Here is a 21287-nt window from a genome sequence, read left to right as displayed (position 1 = left end):
ATACCTCTGTGAAATCCCGTAAGCGTATATGGGGGTTGCATAATAGAAAAGTATTCAGTAAACCTCTGTGGAATCTCTTTAGCGTATAAGGAATTCCAGGGTAGAACGGTATTCGGTAAACCTCTGTGAAATCCTTTAAGCACATATTCCTGGGTAGAAAAGTATTCAGGAAATCCCTGCTGAATACTTGTGGTATCCATCCAGGTCGTCAACCACTGGTGTAGTGTTGAGGTGTAGCAGAATGGTGAAGGCAGTAGTCATTCTCTTGAGCCATTCTTTAAAGCATGTCTGTATATATCTGGATGCACTACATGCAAGAACAGTGAATGACTTGCTGCGCATAGTTAATGCAACCCATCATTCTCAAAGCTATACTACTATAGATCCCGACTGCAAATATCATAAATGTATACAACCACGCGTGCGCGCACATTTGAGCGGTCTCATATTACATATGTTCTCTTGAGCTTGTTGACCAATCCAGTTCATGAAATTCTGTCGTTGCTTTTTTCATGAAATAATTACATTTAAACCAAATGGTGTAGGCAGTAGCCATTCTCAAGAGCCATCCTTTAAAGCATGTCTGTATGTATCTAGATTCACTACATGGAACAGTGAATGACTTACTGAGTATGGTTTAACGCCGCTTGTAACAATATTCCAGCAATATCACGGCGTGGGACACCAGAAATGGGCTTCACACACTGCACCCGTGTTGGGAATCAAACTCGAGTCTTCGGCGTGACAAGAGGACGCTTTAACCATTAGGTCATCCCGCCGCTCCCTGTATGCAAGATACATGAGAATCCTCAATATGCGCGCCACTGAATGATAAATATCTCATCTCACGTCATGCAGAACTTCTGCTAACTTCACACAAACGAATATTCCAACAAAAATGGATATTTAAAATAAGACAATGTTTGGGGTGCTTTTCCAGTTGTTTATGCAAATTAATTCAGACTCGAGTTCAGTAAGGGAGTAATTCTATACCTGAGGCTGTTATGTCTGTTTGTCGTAGTGGAGAGCGCAGATGTTCTATAATGCATTCACATTAAAATGACTAAACATATTATCATATTTAACACTGTCGGTATGCCGGTCTTATCGACATATATACTACTCACACTTAGGATCAAATAATGGATTCAGTAGAAAACAATTATGTGGGTTCAAATTTGGCTAAAATACCTAAGCTTACAGTAAGCGTGGATCCAGGTTTTAGCATGTCAGTGCATCTTGTGGATCCCATACCTGCTGTTGACAGGTTTATTTGTCATGGACTGGTTCCATGATTTGCAAAATGATTGATTGTTGCCATGAAGACCATTTCTATGGTTACTCGTGTATCAAGTACATAAGATTAGATTATGGTGATTGTTTGCCTAAAGAAGGGTTACCATATTAGTACTTATCCAGTTATTAGTCGTTTACGTTTACGTAAGGTTGTGGAATTGTGTAATCCTTAGCAAAGTGTGAGTAGTATATTTCATGACCATCATATGTGAAACTTAAAATATGGGGTTGTTATTTTTTTAGGGAATACAGAAATGAAAATTCAGATACAGTATAAGTCACAGATAACTCTACGGCGCTGCTATTCATGGTGCAGAGTTGTGTCTCTTTACCAAACCATGAATGTACGACTTACGGGTTTGAATCCCAGAACCCCCGGATCCGGGTTTGTCAGAACCATAACCCTGCTCATGTGATTCCCCAGCTTGGTAAACGTTTGTTTGTTGTTTAAAGCCACGCGTCCCGTGATCAACATCTTGAGCATCGATCTACGCAACTGGGGTGCGATTACATGTGTCAGCCAAGTCAACGAGTCTGACCTCCCGATCGCGTTAGTCGTCTCTTACGACAAGCATGGCTTGCTGAAAAGCAGGGCCCTTATTCTCGAAACGTTCGTAGCCCTAAAAATTCTTAACTTTGATCGTAGCGAATGCGTTAAGAATGGGCTTAAGAAGTTCGTAGGGCTACGAAAGTTTCGAGAATAGCTAGCCAGGTCCGGATCTTCCCGGGTTGGCGGGGTACTGTCGAAAACAGTTGAATCCCACTCACCCACTTACACGGGAGAGAAAGCCAGTTTACACCATCCTCACCTATCAGGTGCGGTATATGTTTTGTTTTACCCCTATATGTGATCAACCCATGAAGATCCCGGTTAGAGTGAGTGAGTGAGTTTAGTTTTACGCCGCATTCAGCAATATTACAGCTATATGGCGGCGGTCTGTAAATAATCGAGTCTGGACCAGACAATCCAGTGATCAACAACATGAGCATCGATCTGCGCAAATGGGAACCGATGACATGTGTCAACCAAGTCAGCGAGCCTGACCACCCGATCCCGTTAGTCGCCTCTTACGACAAGCTGAGTCGCCTTTTATGGCAAGCATGGGTTGCTGAAGGCCTATTCTACCCCGGGACCTTCACGGGTAGATCCCGGTTAGAACTGATCTTCAGTAACCCATGCTTGTAGGAAGAGGTAACGAACGGAATCGGGTGGTCAGACTCGATGACATGTCATTGTCTTGCATTTGTGTTGATTGATGCTCATGCTTTTGATCGCTGGCTTGTCTCTTTCAGACTCGATTATTTACAGACTGCCCCCATATAGCTGGAATACTGCTGACTGCGGCGCAAAACTAAACTCACTCAGTTACTAATTGTGATCAAAGATGAACTGAAATAAAATACCTGGATAATAGAAGGTGGCTTTACGCAGGCCTTATAAAATATTTAGGAAAATATATGCTTTAAACAAGAATCGATAGGCAGGTGAAAGGACAGACCTTTGACAACACCACCAGTAAACCGTTTATGTAAGACTCCACGTTAGATGTTTTAGTGGAACAATATTGACTGTAATCCCGTCAGATTGTGTTGTTGCATAATGTCAAGTAGCCTTATCTATGTCTGCCCACACTGGGAACGCGCACCTGTTGACGGTCACCTGTTGCCGAGCGAAATCAACATGTGTCAATCAATGTCTTGATCGTACAATGCACTGACTTGCTGGAGACAGCTAAGACTTTTCATAATCACATATAAACACGTCTGTATTGTACAGCAGCTTTGGAAACTTTTAAAATAAAATATAATGGAAATTTCAGTGTCCAGCAAAAATTGAAATGTCTGATTGATATTCTGTATGTTGATCTCGATGTATGTAAAGTGCCTTCCATATGCCTTCCTTACTGTCATAATATTTCTGAGGGAAACATTTCTTCATATCATATGTTTCGTACTCCTAATGGCAACTTCAAACATTTTTCGGTTCGGTGCATATCAACATAGATACATGTTTAAATAAATAATCGATAGCTTGATCTGTTCGGTGAATGGATTTTAGTCCATTCAACACTTCTGTGATAAAAGTAGTGATTTTTTTCCGTCATGACGTAGTTTGGCGGAACATGTGACGACAAACAGTAACATTAGTTATAGAAAAGTTATATAAAATCAAGGTATGCTGTTGCAATAGCCATTAAAGTATCGATTATGCATTGTCCGTATGAGCGAAAACCTGTTACCTTGAGCGCTGAGTCGGAGACAGCAAAACGTGGCCTGTTTAGTCACGGGACCTGGGCAGCTCGCGACACGCGACTCCTGAACACACACATGCTGCTTGTCATGTCAGTAAAATGAAGAAGATGGGGGTCGCGAGGGGGGCAAGGGCCTCTCTGACGGATTCAGATGATGACATATTTGTACCTAACCCCACCTCGACGTCCAAATTGGTGACTTTGGAGTCCACCCAAAGAAGAGAGTTTCTCAGTTGTGGAAGTTTGTCGTCGGATAACGAAGGTTGCGTTTGGGACAGCGAAGTTGAAAACAAACATGGCTTCGGGTACAAACTATCGAGACAAGGTTCTATCGTTGATGGCCTGCTTCATGAAATATACGACCGGTGGCATGGGAGTTACAGGGATAGCTTCGACAGTGACACTTTCACTGAATGTTCCAGTACATCGGAGGTGTTTCTCTCAAGATGGGACTCTATGAATTCTCCATACGAACGTCGCCATGCCAGGCAGTTCAGCAGGGCATTTCTCGAAAACCAACGTAAGTTTACTTTTTGAAAGTTTTAGAATGTGACATTAGCTAGAATTAATGCACAGAGTAGTTCGTCTTGCTATGCATGTCGTGCTATGTATGTTTAGTCAATATTTCATTGTAAACCTTCGGATAGACTGCCATATTAGCTGGCAAGCTGTTGAATGTAACTTGACGTGAGGCTCTCTACGAGTGGGGCACAATGTGTCACTTTTCGCTACCGCTACAGATCATATTAGTGAAAGTTCGATTTGAACTGCTGTCTGTATGCAGGTACTATGGTAGACAACACTATACCCGAAAGACCATCTCATTTGAAAATGCTCCCAATCAAGAGCTGTAAGGTTATGAATATATGCACCATTAATTTGAGCTAAATCCAGCTGACTTTGGGAAGTGAACCACATTGAACAACTTGACTTCAATATAAACAACCCTTACTCACAGTCACAACCAATGAACAGGAACAGGATCCAGTTACCTCTCTTGTTACGTTAAATGGTTTGTAAACCAGTTTGGGCTTGGGGTATACAAAAATTAAAACGGTAATTCCATCAAAAGTAGCTGTTGCTCTGAGCCCCCTTTCAGTGATCTAAGTATTAAGCTTATAAATAGTACAAGATGACTAATGAGGTTTCATCATATTTTGATTGTAATGAAATAATTACTTTAAATGATAATGGACAGGGGAACTTGTTCACTACTCCATCAGTCTATGAGATCCAATGGTCCACACAACTTGTGTGCGTAACCTCTTGCCCTAATATTAGTGATATATTTAAAGTTCTATCATCTAGAATATAGATAAAATGAAAAAAGCATCCGTCACATTCTTAATTCTTGACTTTGACTTGACGTTTCAAAAGCATTATGCCTTTCTATTGCTATTTATTATCTTAGCATTATAAGTATATGTTTTTTCTGATGGTTTATTTGAAAACTTTATCAAACCTTAAATTGCTGAAAACAGTTACAGATCTTCACATTCTTATTTCAAGACTGTTTTAGCAAATATATTCCTGACTTCTCATAATCCATAAGTATTTCATAAATGTTGTTTTGACTGGGAGTTCTCGCATCTATTGCTGTAACCTTTGTACTCTCGCCTGTTTTCTGATTCTAGATACGTATAAAAGCTCTCTGTCAACCCATTCTTGCCACAGATGGTGACTATGCTTGTTGTAAGAAGTGACTAACGGGATCACTGACTTGGTTGATGCATCAGTTCCCAATTCACTAGAATTTCTGGTCCAGTCTTGATTATTTATAGACCTCAGCCATATACCTGAAATATTGCTGAATGTTGTGTAACACTGAGCTCACTCACTCACTCCCTGATCAAATGTTTTTGCGCAAGATGGGATGACTGTCAGAGGGCTGACATAAGGAGGTACATTTTCAGACACAGCAAATGTATTATAAGGAAAAATCTCTCGTCTGCATTATCACATGTATTTATGACACCACATGTACTGTGTAGACATCTTGCCCAGTTGATGACATGGCAGGCCACGATTGAAGATACGTTAACCTACGTGCAGCACATGCACCGTAAGATAGACATAGCTGTACCAGCCAAATTCCAGGTCAACATAGTGTGGGTTAAAATGTCAGAGGTTTTGATGCACATAACATATTTCCCTGGTGTACTACCCATGAAACCATATTAACACAGATAAAGCGGATCCCTGGTTACAAGAGCTGTTATAGCTCAGACATGTCTCTGAATAGCAATGTTTCAGTGCCGTAGCTATTCAAAATTTAGAAGAAAAATGTGCAGACATATGTATGCTTATAATGTTAGATTTATTGCTGATTTATTTGTCAAAGACTGACTTGAACCTGGTGCAAGTTGGACTCATAACTAGGTTGCACTTTGTAATATTGGGTTGCACCAGTGCAAGTAATAAAGCACTAGATCTGCTTGATCTTTGTGTTAACTCCCTTTCTTTAACAATTTGAGTGCTAGGATCTGGCGATGGTGGGGTAGCCAAGTGGTTAAAGCGTTCAAGCTGAAGACCTGGATTCAATTCCCCACATGGATACAATGTGTGAAGCCCATTTCTGGAGTCTCACATCGATATATTGCTAGAATATTGCTAAATATGACGTAAAACTAAACTCTCTCACTCTGAGTGGAATTGTGTCCTGTTCTACATTCAGATATCTCTCTGAACACAGGGAAATTTATCTGCCTTTCATAACATGATGCAGCAGCTGTGCAAGAGTTAATCAGCAAATATGTCTAAATACAATTTGGACGTTATTTCCTATACAGTGTCATCTGCTGATAATAGTGATATAGTGGATATTTGTCCTTTGTATCATGATTAGGTGTATGTCCTATACATTCTCACTTGGTGGTTAACCAACCTCTAGGCCTACAGAGCTCTCAAAAGCCTAATATCTAGTAACTTTCCTTGTAGCATTCCTACCTCCTATAGTTTAACATTACCTAATGAAACAATAACTGTAGCACTATGAGAAGTTTTGGAAACGGGGACCAGGTGTCACATTCTAAGTCATTACAATTACGTTTTATGATCATGTTATTTAGTTGTAATTAATCCCCACCTGGCCTCGTCCAATTATGTAGCACTTGTTAATCGTTGTTATTCACTTACATGTTGTTATTAATGTTAATCTGATGTTTGCAGCAACATAATATGTAAGTATACCTCTCATCACTTGGCTGTAAACACTCTTAGCCTGATAGGATTCCACACCGAAACGTCACTCAGTGCAGCAAGTGAGAAGTTTTCCATAAAGTAGTACGCTGAATCATTGACTCCTTCTACAAAGCCAATAAAACAGTTAATTATGGTGTTTTCCCAAAGTTGCTATTTAATGTTGTGTCCCTTCTCTGTTGTAGAAATCTGCGATATTAAATTCAGAGGTTAACAAGATTTTGTTTTAAGGTTCTTAAAACCATAGCTGTGGTGGTGGGGTAGCCTAATGGTTAAATCGTTCCCTCATCACGCTGAAGAGCCGGGTTTGATTCCCCACGTGGGTGCATTGTGTACAACGGTGTACCCTACGTGATATTGCTGAAAGACTACTAAAAGTGGCGTAAAATGTAATTCACTCTAAACCATACCTGTGCTTGTGGACTGGTAAATGTCAGAGACTGGGGTCACATTATTCTTTCTTTCCTATATCAGGTTGACATTCATTGATGTTACTGGATGTTAGAAGCAACCTCACTCGCTCACTCATTCAGTAGATAAGATAATTTTTTTTCGTAACCAACAGAACCATGTAACCTAGATGAAAACCCCACTAGTATCATATGCTAGACGGATTTCACAGCAAACTGGTTAAAAATAAAACAAACCTTTACTCTTGTACTTCATCAGTGTGACGATCCGACACACCTTCCGTCTATATGTGAGACTTAAGGAAAGGTCTTATCTGTCAGTGATACTGCTTCTAGAATCTCCATACCAGTGATCAAATAGAATAGGCAGTACTGATGTTCTTGTATTATGGGTTTTGAGACACAGAAATTAGTTGTAATATTTATCATTACAATATCTAGATGTGTGAAACAACACTTATCATTTATAGGTTGAGTAAGCACAGATGTTCGACACGTATGATGTCTGAAACTCAATGTGTCGTGTAAACGTGATATGTCTGAGCTGAGCTACATCAAGAATGTACCATTAAAGGAATGTGTCTGTCTGAATCGGGGCAGTGATGTGACGAGCCTGTGTACAACCTGCTGCCTGACTGGCCACACTGCTGGAGAACCCATGGATCATTCACTTTCAAAGTTGACATGATGCAGGGACTCATTTTGTTCTTATGTTGATGCTTCAAGGAATATATTCTTGCTGGTATTTTCACTCCACGGTTTAAGATTCAGATTGTTCCCATGAAACATGCTTGTACCAGATGACTAGGTTGATATGTTTCTCTGGATTTGGGACTTAATTGATATCCCAACTCAGCAGACGGTCATCATTATTACCAGTGATTGGTTTGGACCAAACTGTTGTCATCCACTAACCAACCAGCCAGCCAGCCAGCCAGCCAGCCAGCCAGCCAGCCAGCCAGCCAAACAAACAAACAAACAAACAAACAAACAAACAAACAAACAAACAAACAAACAAAAAAAAGATATTGTCATTTATCCTATATTTGGGTGGCGGGGTAACCCAATGATTAAAGCATCTGCTCATCACGCCGAAGACCAGGGTTTGATTCTTCACATGGGTACAATGTTTAAAGCCCATTTCTGGTTTCCCCTGCTGTGATATTGCTGGAATATTGCTGAATGTGATGTAAAACCATATTCACTCACTGGCTTACATGTCACATATTCATGCTTAAATTTTCTGATTTTCTGAGAGATATCCCAATTTTGCGGAGTGATTTTTACAAAACCAACTGCTTAATCATTGTGTTAATTGGCTGGTTATTTCAGTCTGCTGTCTTTTTGGAATATGCTGTGTTTTTTTCAACAATCAAACAAACAAACGGAAAACTGTTGATCGCGTTGATAGTTCAGTGGTGCTAGATGCAGTGAGTGGTGATTGTGTTAGTACGAATACCACGCTAGGTTATCATCAAAGTGGCATTTATATGGACCTGGTGAAACAGTCTCGCCGGAGATAATTACGCATCGTGTACTGACACCAAGCATTCAGTGCTGGCTTATAGTGAATAGCTAATGGGTGGAGCATTTGATATTCTAGGTCTGGGAAATGTTTGGGAAATGAATTTTGAACACAAACAAATGCTACAAAGTATTTTGTATTTATTCGTTTAAGTTTAGTTTTAAGCTGCATTCACCAGTATACCATATCTATGGGTGTATACTGTGTAAATAATATAGTCCTGATCAGACTATCCAGGGATCAACAAAGAGCACGATCTACACAATTGGGATACGATGACATGTGTCAACCAAGTTAGCGAGCCAGATCACCCAATGATGCAGTGAGTCGCCTCTTATGACAAGCATGCTTACTGAAGATGATTTCTAACCTGGATCTTCACGGGTCCCATACTTAGCAAATATTGTGGAGAGACTTGGTGATTTGGGATGATACAGTGTCGACCTGACCTGACCATGTTACTCACACTGTCAACCACTGGTTTGCTTGACACAGGCTCTCTTGCCTCTATGATGTATCATAAACTGTATTTTTAACAACAGACAAATTAGCAAACATTCCAGCAGTCAAATTAACTTTGTCCTACAAAACATTTACAAACACCGTTTGACATTATATCAGACCTAATCATGGTAATTGCCAATATATGTGATATCATGTATTTTTCTTAAGTGTCTGACAATTTTGAGTATTGATTTATTATTTTGCCAAGGAGGTATTCGTGTCCAACAGTCCTCTGTAGTATGATATAACGAGTCTGGTTATACTCTATTTATACTTGGAATATACTCGTTATCGTCACTATGAAATGTTGAATATGATGATCTGAAGACTGTTAAACATTTTAGGTTTTTGTACCAGACAATTTGAAAAATTCTGCTCTGTGTGAGACTGGATTCTTCCAAATTAGTCGTCGTGGTTAATAATAGTTGTATAATTCCACTGTTGTATTTGATGCTTAACATTTGGTTTATTATCTCTGTCTGATTAAATAAAAGTGACGTGCTGATGCCCGAGAAACAATTGGCTGTTTATCCCCCCCCCCGGGCATGTAATAGTCAACACCTCATCCGTCTGCTGTCCGTCCATCCGACTGTCTGTCCGTCATCATTTTGTTTCCAGAGCATAACTCAGAAACCGTTCAATATTTTTAGACCAAACTCGATAGATATAATAATCTATAGTTGTGCCTTTTGCTATTTACAGAGTTTTGGCATTTTTATTTTTTTTCCCTTTTCCATGGAACATTTTGGTGTTAGTCTAATGGTGGGGTGGGCTTGGTTTCCGGAGCAGAACTCAAAAACCGTTCAATATTTTTCTGCAAAACTTGTTACATACATCAGTCAGAACCTAAAGTGGTGCTTATTGGTACTTACTGGGGTTTTTTTTATACATGATTTTCTCGGTTTCCATGGAAATGAGTCCCACTTAGTCTCAAATTGAGTCAAAAGTGAGAGTTGTTTCGTTTCCGAAGCACATCTAAAAACGTTCCTAATATCTGTCAGCAACCCTCATTAGATATATATGGCAGACCCCAATGTTGTGCCTTTTGCTATTTACAGATTTTTGTGATTGATAATTTTCTGGTTTTCCATGGAAACGTTTCAGACTTAGTCTTGAATGGAGGGATGGGCTACGTTTCCAGAGCAAAACTCAAAAACTTCTAAATATCTTTCTGCAAAACTTGGCAGGTATGTAGGGGATGCCTGGAAGTGGTGCCTTTTGCTACTTACAGGTTTTTGTGATTTATCATTTTCCCAGTTTCAAGGGAAATGATTTTGTCTCAAAATGGAGGGGTGGGCTTTGTTAATTCAATATCTTACAGCAAATCTTGGCAGATAGTTGAAGCAGACTACAAAGTGGTGCCTTTTGCTATTTACAATGTTTGGGCATTTTTATGTTTCCTGGTTTCCATGGAAATAATTCTGACTTAGTCTCAAAATATAGGGATAGGCTTCGTTTCCAGAGCACAACTGAAAAACCATTTACTATCTTTCAACAGATCTTGGCAGATATATGATACAGATCTTGAAGTGGTGCCTTTTGCTGTTTACAGCTATATATGACATTTATATTTTTCATGACTTCCATGGAAACGATTCAAACTTAATCAAAGAAAACATCAAGTAACTGTCAGATGATTTGTCCTTTCAAATATGTGGGGGCCAGGGGGATATGTCATCTTCTGATGACTCTTGTTCTATTTAGACTTACATGCAAAACTGGCTAGCCCAAACCAAAACTTACCTGCCCACAAAATATCCTGGATGGTCTGACAGGGAGGTATTTTGAACGCTGCATTAAGGCTTGTGTTGCTTTGAGAACTACAGTGTACACGTACCGCTGAAAATCTCAGCTTCAGGTTTCTCATATTCTTACCTACACTGAAAGATATGGTTGTGCCTTCCTATTGGTACACCAACACTCAACCACAGTTGATGGTTGAATGCATGCATTGTCAACATACAAAGCATCTAGCTCTGAATTAACAATCATCAATATTAACTAACAGTTAAGAAGTTTGGGAAAATCCTTGTCATTTGTTCTTCAGTAATGTATTAACTGCTATTGACATTCTTTATAGTCAGCCATGATGAATGTTCTGACAAATAGAACTACAGTGTATTTGTCCTGCTTGTCTACACATCACGTCACTCACACATGCCGACTTATGTTTATAGCTGGCCATCATGAAATACTGCACACGGGATAACCCAACATGTTCGAGTGTAAATCAATATGGCTGTTTGTATCTTGTCACAATATTAAGTCATAATTGAATATTTTAAACTTGATATGTTACTTCAAGGCTTTATCAGAAATTCTGGTGATTCTGCTATTCAATGCCAATGTATGATTTATTTGGGATTACACTTTCTTGGTAAAGTACAAATTCTAGTACTTTTTGAGTTGAGTCCCATCAATGATTAGAACCCACACCCTCAGAGTCAATCACCTAATCGCCAACACACAAAGTCAGGTGCTTAACCCGCTCAGCCACCGCGACTTCCACAGTTCATGGCGAGTTACTTTACCAAGAAAGTGTAATCCCAAATATAACATATGTTACATTTGACCAGTTTCTAAATGACATTGTGTAATCATATTCAATCTCAACTCTGTGGCAAATATCTATAGAAATTCCTAACTTGGAAGATTGTATGATCCACTGGGATTGATAATACGATGTGCTGTTGAGATGGACATCCATTGTTCGAGAGGGAAAAATACCCACACCGTGAGCATGTACTAATATATACACCTGGAAATTAATTAAGCGCCACCCTATTTTTCATGATTGGCCAAGTTGGCTGGTCTGGTATTGAAGAACATGTTACATATTCAATGGTTTCAGTATATTTTATGCATAGTATAGACATCAGCTGAAAGAAAGATACACTTTGGTGGTTTCAGATTGGGCTTTATTTTAAGTTATAGACAATATTGTAAAAGATTCAAATTTGGCAGAAACATGTTGAAATTTACTATTGTCATGCATGGAATTTGGCATGGTTCTGGATGCAAACGCCATGTTGCAATCCTTGAATTGTGTCTTAAGAGTCAGAAAGCATAGTTATTGTCAATATTTTGTGTAACCACCGCGGACATGGACGACTGCTTCAAGTCGTCTCCTCATTCCCTGTATCAGTCTTTGAATCTGACGTTGAGGGAGTCTGGCCCATTCCTGATGCAGTGCAAGTTCCAGTTCACATACCGTTTGTACAGGGGGGTCTCGTTGTCGAACTCGTCGGCCTAGCATATCCCAAATATGCTCAATCGGATTGAGATCAGGACTTCTGGCTGGCCATGGGATTGTCTCCACAGCGTTTTGACGTAAAAAATCGACGACGGCATGTGCTCTGTGGGGCCTGGCGTTGTCATCCATGAAAATTGGACGGTCTGCCAACACGTGATTGTCAAAATGTGGAACAACACTTGTTTGTAAGATCTCATGTTGATATCGAAGTGCGTTTAAATTCCCCTGCACTATGACCAGATCAAGTTTGCAGTCATGGGAGACGCAACCCCCCACCATGACGGACCCTCCACCGTATGGAATGGTCTCGGCAATGTGTCATTCTGCCATTGCCATGTTTGAACGTCTCCAGACCCTTAAGCGGCCGTCAACAACGTGCAATAAGAACCTGCTCTCATCAGAGAAATGGACTTTTCTCCAGGACGCAAGATTCCAGCGTTGACGTTGTATCGACCATTGTAAACGAGCTGCACGATGGTTCCTAGTCAACGTGGGACGTCTGATAGGTCTTCTAGCCATGTATCCTGCCGCCTTTAGCCGGTTCCTGATGGTTCTAGTGGATATCGCCCTACCCCGTAACCACTCTGTTTTAAGGACAGTGCTGTTCATGAAGGGATGTCGCCTTACAAGACGCAACAACGCTGCATCTTCACGTCTACTGGTTTTGCGTGGTCGTCCCGGACGTGGCCTGTCTCTAACGTCATTTGTTACTCCATGTTTCTGCACTAATCGTGCAACAACTGAATGGTGTCGATTGATTTGACGTCCGATTTCTCTGCAACTTAACCCAGCGTTCCTCATACCAATAATTTGCCATCTCAAGTTGTCTGACACCCTACGACGAGCCATAATGATTTTAAACAATATTCTGACACTCTATGACAGGATGGTGACACTCTCAAGTTCAATCACAAAAACTAGATTTTCACCTGGATGAGGATTGCATGATTCACATGCATTCTGTGCAACACCAAATCAGCAAAACTCCTTCACCTTCACATTATGGTATTCAGAAAGGGTCATATTTTATATGCGAGAATGATCATTTGAATTTCTCCGGTAAAACATTTTTTATGTCACATTGATTTTGGTGTCGCTTAATTAATTTCCAGGTGTATAGTATGAAATATGTATCTATGATTTTCCAAAATAATTGCCCAAAACCTCATAGAGTTGGTATGATGTTCTGATTATGATCAGCGTTTCATTGAGTATGTTATGTTTATTAGTTTTCGAGCATGACTGCAATTCGTCGGTCTGCTTTTGAGCCGAATGGACTACAGAGTTGTCTTCCGCGCTTGTTACAAGATCAGTTGCAAGGATGAGGCACGATCACAGTGGATAGAGTGTTGTATATTTGAATTGTGTCGGTTTCAGTCACTGTCCTTGACACTTTCCAAGACAATCCAGTGATCAACAGCATGAGCATCAATGTAGACAGTTGGAATACAATGATGTGTGTCAGGGCGTCTGACAGATCTTGATGAATTTTGCACATTTGAATTTCAGAAAGTAAAGACTTGAATACATTCCCAGCTTAATATGCAAAAGTACATCTGGGATTCAGTTCCCCACATGGGAACATGTGAAGCTAGTTGTTAGTTTTAATCACTGTTTGGGTGGTTGACTAGCTCATTGGTTAAAGGGTTTTTACAATATATGTGCTATTAATTTATTTGTATTTTTATAATTAATTGTTCTCATCATGATATGGCTGCAATATTGCTGATGTGATGTTAAATATGAGCTCACTAACTCACTCATTGGTTAAAGCATATACTCTTCATGCCGAAAACCTGGGTTATGATCTCCTACATGGGTACAAAGTGTGAAGCCTATTTCTGTTGTCCCTGACAGTGATGCTGCTCGAATAATGCTAAAAGTGGTTTAAACCATGCATACACACACGCACATACCAATGACCCACGCATGCACATACCCATGACCCACGATACACGCATGCACATACCCATGACCCACGCACCCACACATGAACATACCCATGACCCACGCACCCACGCATGCACATACCCATGACCCACGCACCCACGCATGAACATACCCATGACCCACGCACCCACGCATGCACATACCCATGACCCACGCATACACACATGCACATACCCATAACCCACGCACCCACGCATGCACATACCCATGACCCACGATACACACATGCACATACCCATGACCCACGCACCCACGCATGCACATACCCATGACCCACGATACACACATGCACATACCCATAACCCACGCACCCACGCATGAACATACCCATGACCCACGCACCCACGCATGCACATACCCATGACCCACGCACCCACGCATGCACATACCCATGACCCACGCATACATGCATGCACATACCCATGACCCATGCATACACGCATGAACATACCCATGACCCACGCACCCACGCATGCACATACCCATGACCCATGCATACACGCATGAACATACCCATAACCCACGCACCCATGCATGCACATACCCATGACCCACGATACACACATGCACATACCCATAACCCACGCACCCACGCATGAACATACCCATGACCCACGCACCCACGCATGAACATACCCATGACCCACGCATGCACATACCCATGACCCACGCACCCACGCAAGCACATACCCATGACCCATGCATACACGCATGAACATACCCATGACCCACGCACCCACGCATGCACATACCCATGACCCATGCATACATGCATGAACTTACCCATGACCCATGCATACACGCATGAACTTACCCATGACCCACGCACCCACGCATGAACATACCCATGACCCACGCACACACGCATGCACATACCCATGACCCATGCATACACGCATGCACATACCCATGACCCACGCACCCACGCATGCACATACCCATGACCCACGCATACACACATGCACATACCCATGACCCACGCACCCACGCACCCACGCATGAACATACCCATGACCCATGCATACACGCATGCACATACCCATGACCCACGCATACACGCATGCACATACCCATGACCCACGCATACACGCACGCACATACCCATGACCCATGCACCCACACATGCACATACCCATGACCCACGCATACACATACCCATGACCCACGCACCCACACAAGCACATGCCCATGACCCACGCATACACATACCCATGACCCACGCACCCACGCATGCACATACCCATGACCCACGCACCCACACATGCACATACCCATGACCCACGCACCCACACATGCACACACCCATGACCCACGCACCCACACATGCACATACCCATGACCCACGCATACACATACCCATGACCCACGCATGCACATACCCATGACCAACGCACCCACACATGCACATACCCATGACCCACGCACCCACGCACGCACATACCCATGACCCACGCACCCACACATGCACATACCCATGACCCATGCACCCACACATGCACATACCCATGACCCACGCACCCATGCATGCACATACCCATGACCCACGCACCCATGCATGCAAATACCCATGACCCTCTCACCCATGCATGCAAATACCCATGACCCACGCATGCACATACCCATGACCCACGCACCCACGCATGCGCATACCCATGACCCACGCACCCACACATGCACATACCCATGACCCACGCATGCACATACCCATGACCCACGCACCCATACATGCACATACCCATGACCCACGCACCCACACATGCAGGTTAGTACACCTGTTGACACTGACAAAATACTTTCCATAATATTATTTTTTTGGAATTCCTTGGCTTACTCACTGATATGTAAATTCGTAATACAGATGACTCATTGCTGGCTAAGCCACATGTGTTGCTTAGAACTTGACTGTTCAAAGGATTCAGAAAGTGTAAGTAGGCCAAGGTCAGCAGGCTGTGTAACCGTGTCAGAGGTCAAGTGGTCAGAGTGCTTGTCCAGATGCGGACAGTCTGTTTCCATTGCAGTAATGGCAAACCAAAAGACATTAACAATGGTAGTTATTGTTACCTTTGGCAGATAGTAACTCTTACAAGCAGACACATAGACACAGAAAGTAGAGTTTCGAGGGATCCAAATTTTATACCCAGGTGGCCATTGTGTTAATTCAAATTTATAAGAAATGGCAGTATATTCTTTAGCTTGGAGACTACAATTTCAAGTTTATTCAATATCTTAACTATGTATTGTATTCAAAGCAGGTGACTGCACACTTATGTCTAAATCTTCAAAGATAATACAATCCCCACTCTGATGTTGCTGGAATGTTGCTAAAAGCAACATCAAATCCAAGTTACTCACTTATAGAATTGTAATATATGAAAGCAAGGATGAAGCATTTTTCAAAATTGTGATAAATAATGAAGTTATACATGTTGAAAGGTAACTGTCTGATCAGTTCCAACTAGAAAATATGACTGTCTCCTGCAAGGAAATTCTTGTGAAGATCTCGGTTAGAATACTGGCTTTCATTAGCTTATGCTTCTCGTAAGAGGTGATTAATGGGATCAGGCGGTCAAGGTCACTGACTTGGTTGACATTGGTTGTCATCGGTTCCCAATTGCGCAGATCGATGCTCATGCTGTTGATCACTGGGTTGTCTGGTCCAGACTGTTGCCATTTAGCTGGAACATTGCTGAGTGTGGCATACAACTAAACTCACTCATTCACACTTATGCAAAGATAATTGTTTTTAGCCACTTATGAAACTAAGTGTAAGGAAAACAGATTTTTAAATTCTGTGTAAACTGTAGATTTAGATTTGCGTGGGCAAGGCATGCTGGCATATTTATGAGTTATGTCACGTTGCTAAACAAGTATCAGTTGTCTTGTTATTAATTGTAATAAAATTATTACCATTTTCATTCTAGAATATTTCAATTAATAATTTTAATAATTGTATGTGACGTAAGAGTTGCCATGGCTTAAACTCTATGATATGCTGTTGTGGAGATTTAATGCTTGGATCAGCAATTATAAAACACCTGCTAGGCTATTACATGGTACTGCTTTCCTGCAACATATTTAAGTTTCAGCTATCACCTTCCCAGAAATGACAATAGTAAATATAAATCAATATAGCTAGATTTGTTATAATGTACTAGTACAATGAGAAACTTGCATGGATTGTGGAGTTAAAGGCATATCTGCTGAAAATATGACATTTTCAGTCCCGACACCTGCATATTATTGATCTTGATAGTCGTCAGGGAAATGCGATCGTTATACAAGATTATGACATTTTTGTGATGTGTAGGAGACCAGGTTGTGAAGGTTCAGTGAAAGGCTTGAACATAGTGCTTTGGAGTTCAAACAGGATATAAACAGGACATAAAACATATTTATAAGTCATTTTGTTTGATAGAAGTTATAATACCAACATCAAGGCTGATACAGCGTAGCTCAGGTTGATGATGACGTCCCAGTCTGTTATTCATTTATTTTTGTTTGTTATGTAACATCAATATTCTAACTATATGTGATGTGATAGAGTAGCCTAGTAATTAAAGATTTTGCTCGTCATGCCGAAGATCCAGGTTTGATACAACGCATAGGTGCAATGTACAAAGCCAATTTCGTGTCCCCTGCCATGATATTGATGACATGCTCCAACTAGCTCAGTGATCCTAACAAGCATCATTGTTGTCGTGTTGATAAAGATAATGTACATTAAGGTTCACTCTTAAAATTATTTGAAATGTTGTAATCTATCTTGTGGTCTATTTTTGTTGATGTGGTTGAAAGAAACAAGATTTGAAATCCAGTTTTTCAAAATACTGGTACCATAGTTTTTTTTGTGGGGGATAAATTTTCGAGCTTTTAGCTGTGCACCAATAATAAAACCAAGCAAAATATTCATGGTTAAGTCATGAGAAATTATAACAGTCTTTTGGTTTACCTTCATATGGCAGTATTTTACAGGTAACTAAAGTCAAGGGACTGATTTATGTATGGCAAACAAGTCTTGCAGACCAGCAATAAATTTACCTCTTAAATTATTTACTCCAAACAGCAAGTGTTAAGATTTAAGGAAACATTAATGTAAGTTCTGCACCATATGCGATAATAACCATATGCGATAACCATATGCGATAAGCGTATGGAATTTCTTGTATATTTTTTGGTAACAACCTCTAGCAATTACTGTCATTGGCCTTGCTGAGCCTCGACCCAGATGTTCTTACATATGGAACAGATATTGTCATGTTGACAATAGTATAATCCCACCACTTTCTCTGATTGTTCTACTAAACATGATTAGGCCCCTGAAGGTCCGGGGTAGAATAGACCTTCATCAACCCATGCTTGTCATAAAATGCGTTTATGCTTGTCGTAAGAGGCGACTAATGGGATCGGGTGGTCAGACTCGCTGGCTTGGTTGACACGTCATCGGTTCCCAATTGTGCAGATTGATGCTCATTCTGTTGATCATGGGATTTTCTGATCCAGTCTTGATTATTTTCAAACCGCCGCCATATAGGTGAGTGTGGTGTAAAACTCAACTCATTCAGTCTCTAACAGTATGTCATAGTGTGTCTATCGGTTGAGAAGACTTTTTGATAGATACCATAACACAAGTGTTTGAAATGCATGAAAAAATAACTGCACTAACAGATCCCTTGTGAACAATCCACAAAAATGTCACTCCGTGAAAATATAATGATTACAGTAATCAGCTGTCATGAACAGTCAACTGAAGTGACTAAGCTTTAGAGAGAGAACAATTCGCCTATGTAATAAATTTGTACGTTTTATGCAGATGTAGCCGCCCATGCCTCTCATGTGATCGACCTCTGTGACGTCAGTGGACACAAATGCCAAACAAGCTATAATCAAATTGTGTTAATGATGCTTAGTAATGTTACCATGGTTACGGGATGATAGATACCATATAATATATGGCTGCTTACTATTGAGTACATGCTACCGGATGTATCAGTGAGATAGGTCATTAAAACAGAAAGAGCATCAGAATAGAATGTTATTTCCTCCTCCAGTGCTAAAGAGAAAGGAGGTTTTTTTAACCTATGTCTTTAGAAATAACCAACTTTATAAATAGCATGTTAGTGCAAATGCCACTTCAATTGATGTGATGATTAATTAAGATTAATTGAGACAATTAATGATTAACTTTATTTGATTGAATATTTTGTATACCAATTCCTCTGTTAGTCCTTTGTAGATGGACGTTACATAGATGTTGACTTGAATCCTTGAGCTGTTTGAGTTAGTTGTTTTACTATGTGATGAACACTTTATACTAGCATCAGTTTGGATGTAATTATTGTTATTCAGAATAATGTACTGTGTTAAAACTGGGAACCTTCAATTCCAGAAGATTTGGAGCAGTGAGGTTTTGACGCTACAATTTTGCATGCTAGACTGAATAATTATATAGTCTGGTTCATAATTATTGAGAATTTTTCTTCTTAATTTGAGCTATCCTAACACCTCAACTGATTCACTGATACTTAAAACTAAGTAATGGTATAAGGGAGGTAACTCTTCTTGGCCTACTGAGTATAGTACAATTAGAGTTACCTCCCCTGAATTTGTAGCAGACGTCATTTCCCTCAGCACTGTCAACAATGTCTGCTGAAGATAAAAGAAGGTTGATTTTTGAGTTGTGTAATCAAGGAATTGATGATGTAAATACATTGGCAGAGAGAACAGGAACTCCTCTTTCTACTGTGTATAGGATTAGGAAGAATTTTAAAGAGGGAAAGGATTTTGGGCACCAGAAAGGAGCAGGGAGACCCAGAAAATTGGACTTCTCAGATCGCGTCCGGCTGGGAATTTTAGCGTCTAAAAAGCAAAGGGCAAGCATCTCCAACATCAGGTATGAAATGATAGAAAGGGGATCAACAGTTGTATCACAATCTACATTTAGAAGAAATTTGATTGATCTTGGATGGGAGAAAAAGACTGGAATTCCTTCTCCTCTCATGAAACAAGAACATAAAGACAGGCGTGTTGAGTGGTGTTTGGCACATGAAAACTTTGACTGGGAAAATGTGATTTTTACTGATGAAAGCTCAATATGGGTATATCCCAATAATGTGAAAATATGGACAAAGTCTGCATCAGCACCGTTGTATCGACGACCTAAATACAGCCCAAAGTTTCATGTATGGGGAGGGATATCCTTATTAGGAACGATCCCGCGGTGTGTGTTTGAGGGAAATCTGACAAGTCAGCGCCACACTAACATATTAGATAATTTTCTCCTTCCAAGTGCACATGTGTTTTATGGAAATGACTGGATTTTGCAGCAAGATAATGATCCTAAACACACCGCAAAACATGCCATGCAGTGGTTTCAGGAGAAAAATGTGACTGCATTACCATTTCCTGCATATAGTCCTGACTTAAATCCCATTGAGAACATTTGGGGGATGATGAAGGAATGAGTGAATCAAAAGGGGTTGACAAAAATTGAAGACATGAAGAGAGAAGTGGTCCGATACTGGGATAGCATAACTCACGAGACACTAACCTCTCTGATAGGAAGTATGCCTACCCGTCTTAGACTGTGCCGTGAAGCTCAAGGAGACTTGATAAAATATTAAATTGTTACCTACACAACATGTTCACTTTCACAATACATTCAATTTTATCTGATTTGTTCTCGTTTAATAATATGAAATGCTTTAGCTATTCTCAATAATTTTGAACCATACTGTATTAATGTATGTTACTACTACGAAGCTTTTATATCAGGAAGATTGGCAGAAATGTTTAGTTTGTTATTTAATGTCAGTGAGGTCCTAATATTACATTATCACATACCAGTGAAGATCTGGGGTAGAATAGGCCTTCAGCAACCCATGTTTGCCATGAAAGGTGAC

The 21287-nt window shown here is 40.5% G+C and overlaps 1 protein-coding gene across 1 annotated transcript in view; it reads left to right on the top strand.

The window, feature by feature from the left end:
- The first annotated feature begins 3560 nt into the window (after positions 1–3560).
- LOC137297118 (TBC1 domain family member 30-like) overlaps positions 3561–21287 on the top strand; it is a 125202-nt gene continuing 107475 nt past the window's right edge. Inside the window, exon 1 of the mRNA XM_067829111.1 lies at positions 3561–4068. Coding sequence (XP_067685212.1) covers positions 3648–4068 — 421 coding nt within the window. The 5' untranslated portion in view covers positions 3561–3647. The remainder of the gene's footprint in view (positions 4069–21287) is intronic.

This window comes from Haliotis asinina, chromosome 9, assembly GCF_037392515.1.
Source record: "Haliotis asinina isolate JCU_RB_2024 chromosome 9, JCU_Hal_asi_v2, whole genome shotgun sequence".
In the NCBI taxonomy this organism is placed as follows: Eukaryota; Metazoa; Mollusca; class Gastropoda; order Lepetellida; family Haliotidae; genus Haliotis; species Haliotis asinina.
The sequence above is the reverse complement of the archived record's forward strand: the minus strand, read 5'-3'. Positions and strand labels throughout refer to the sequence as shown.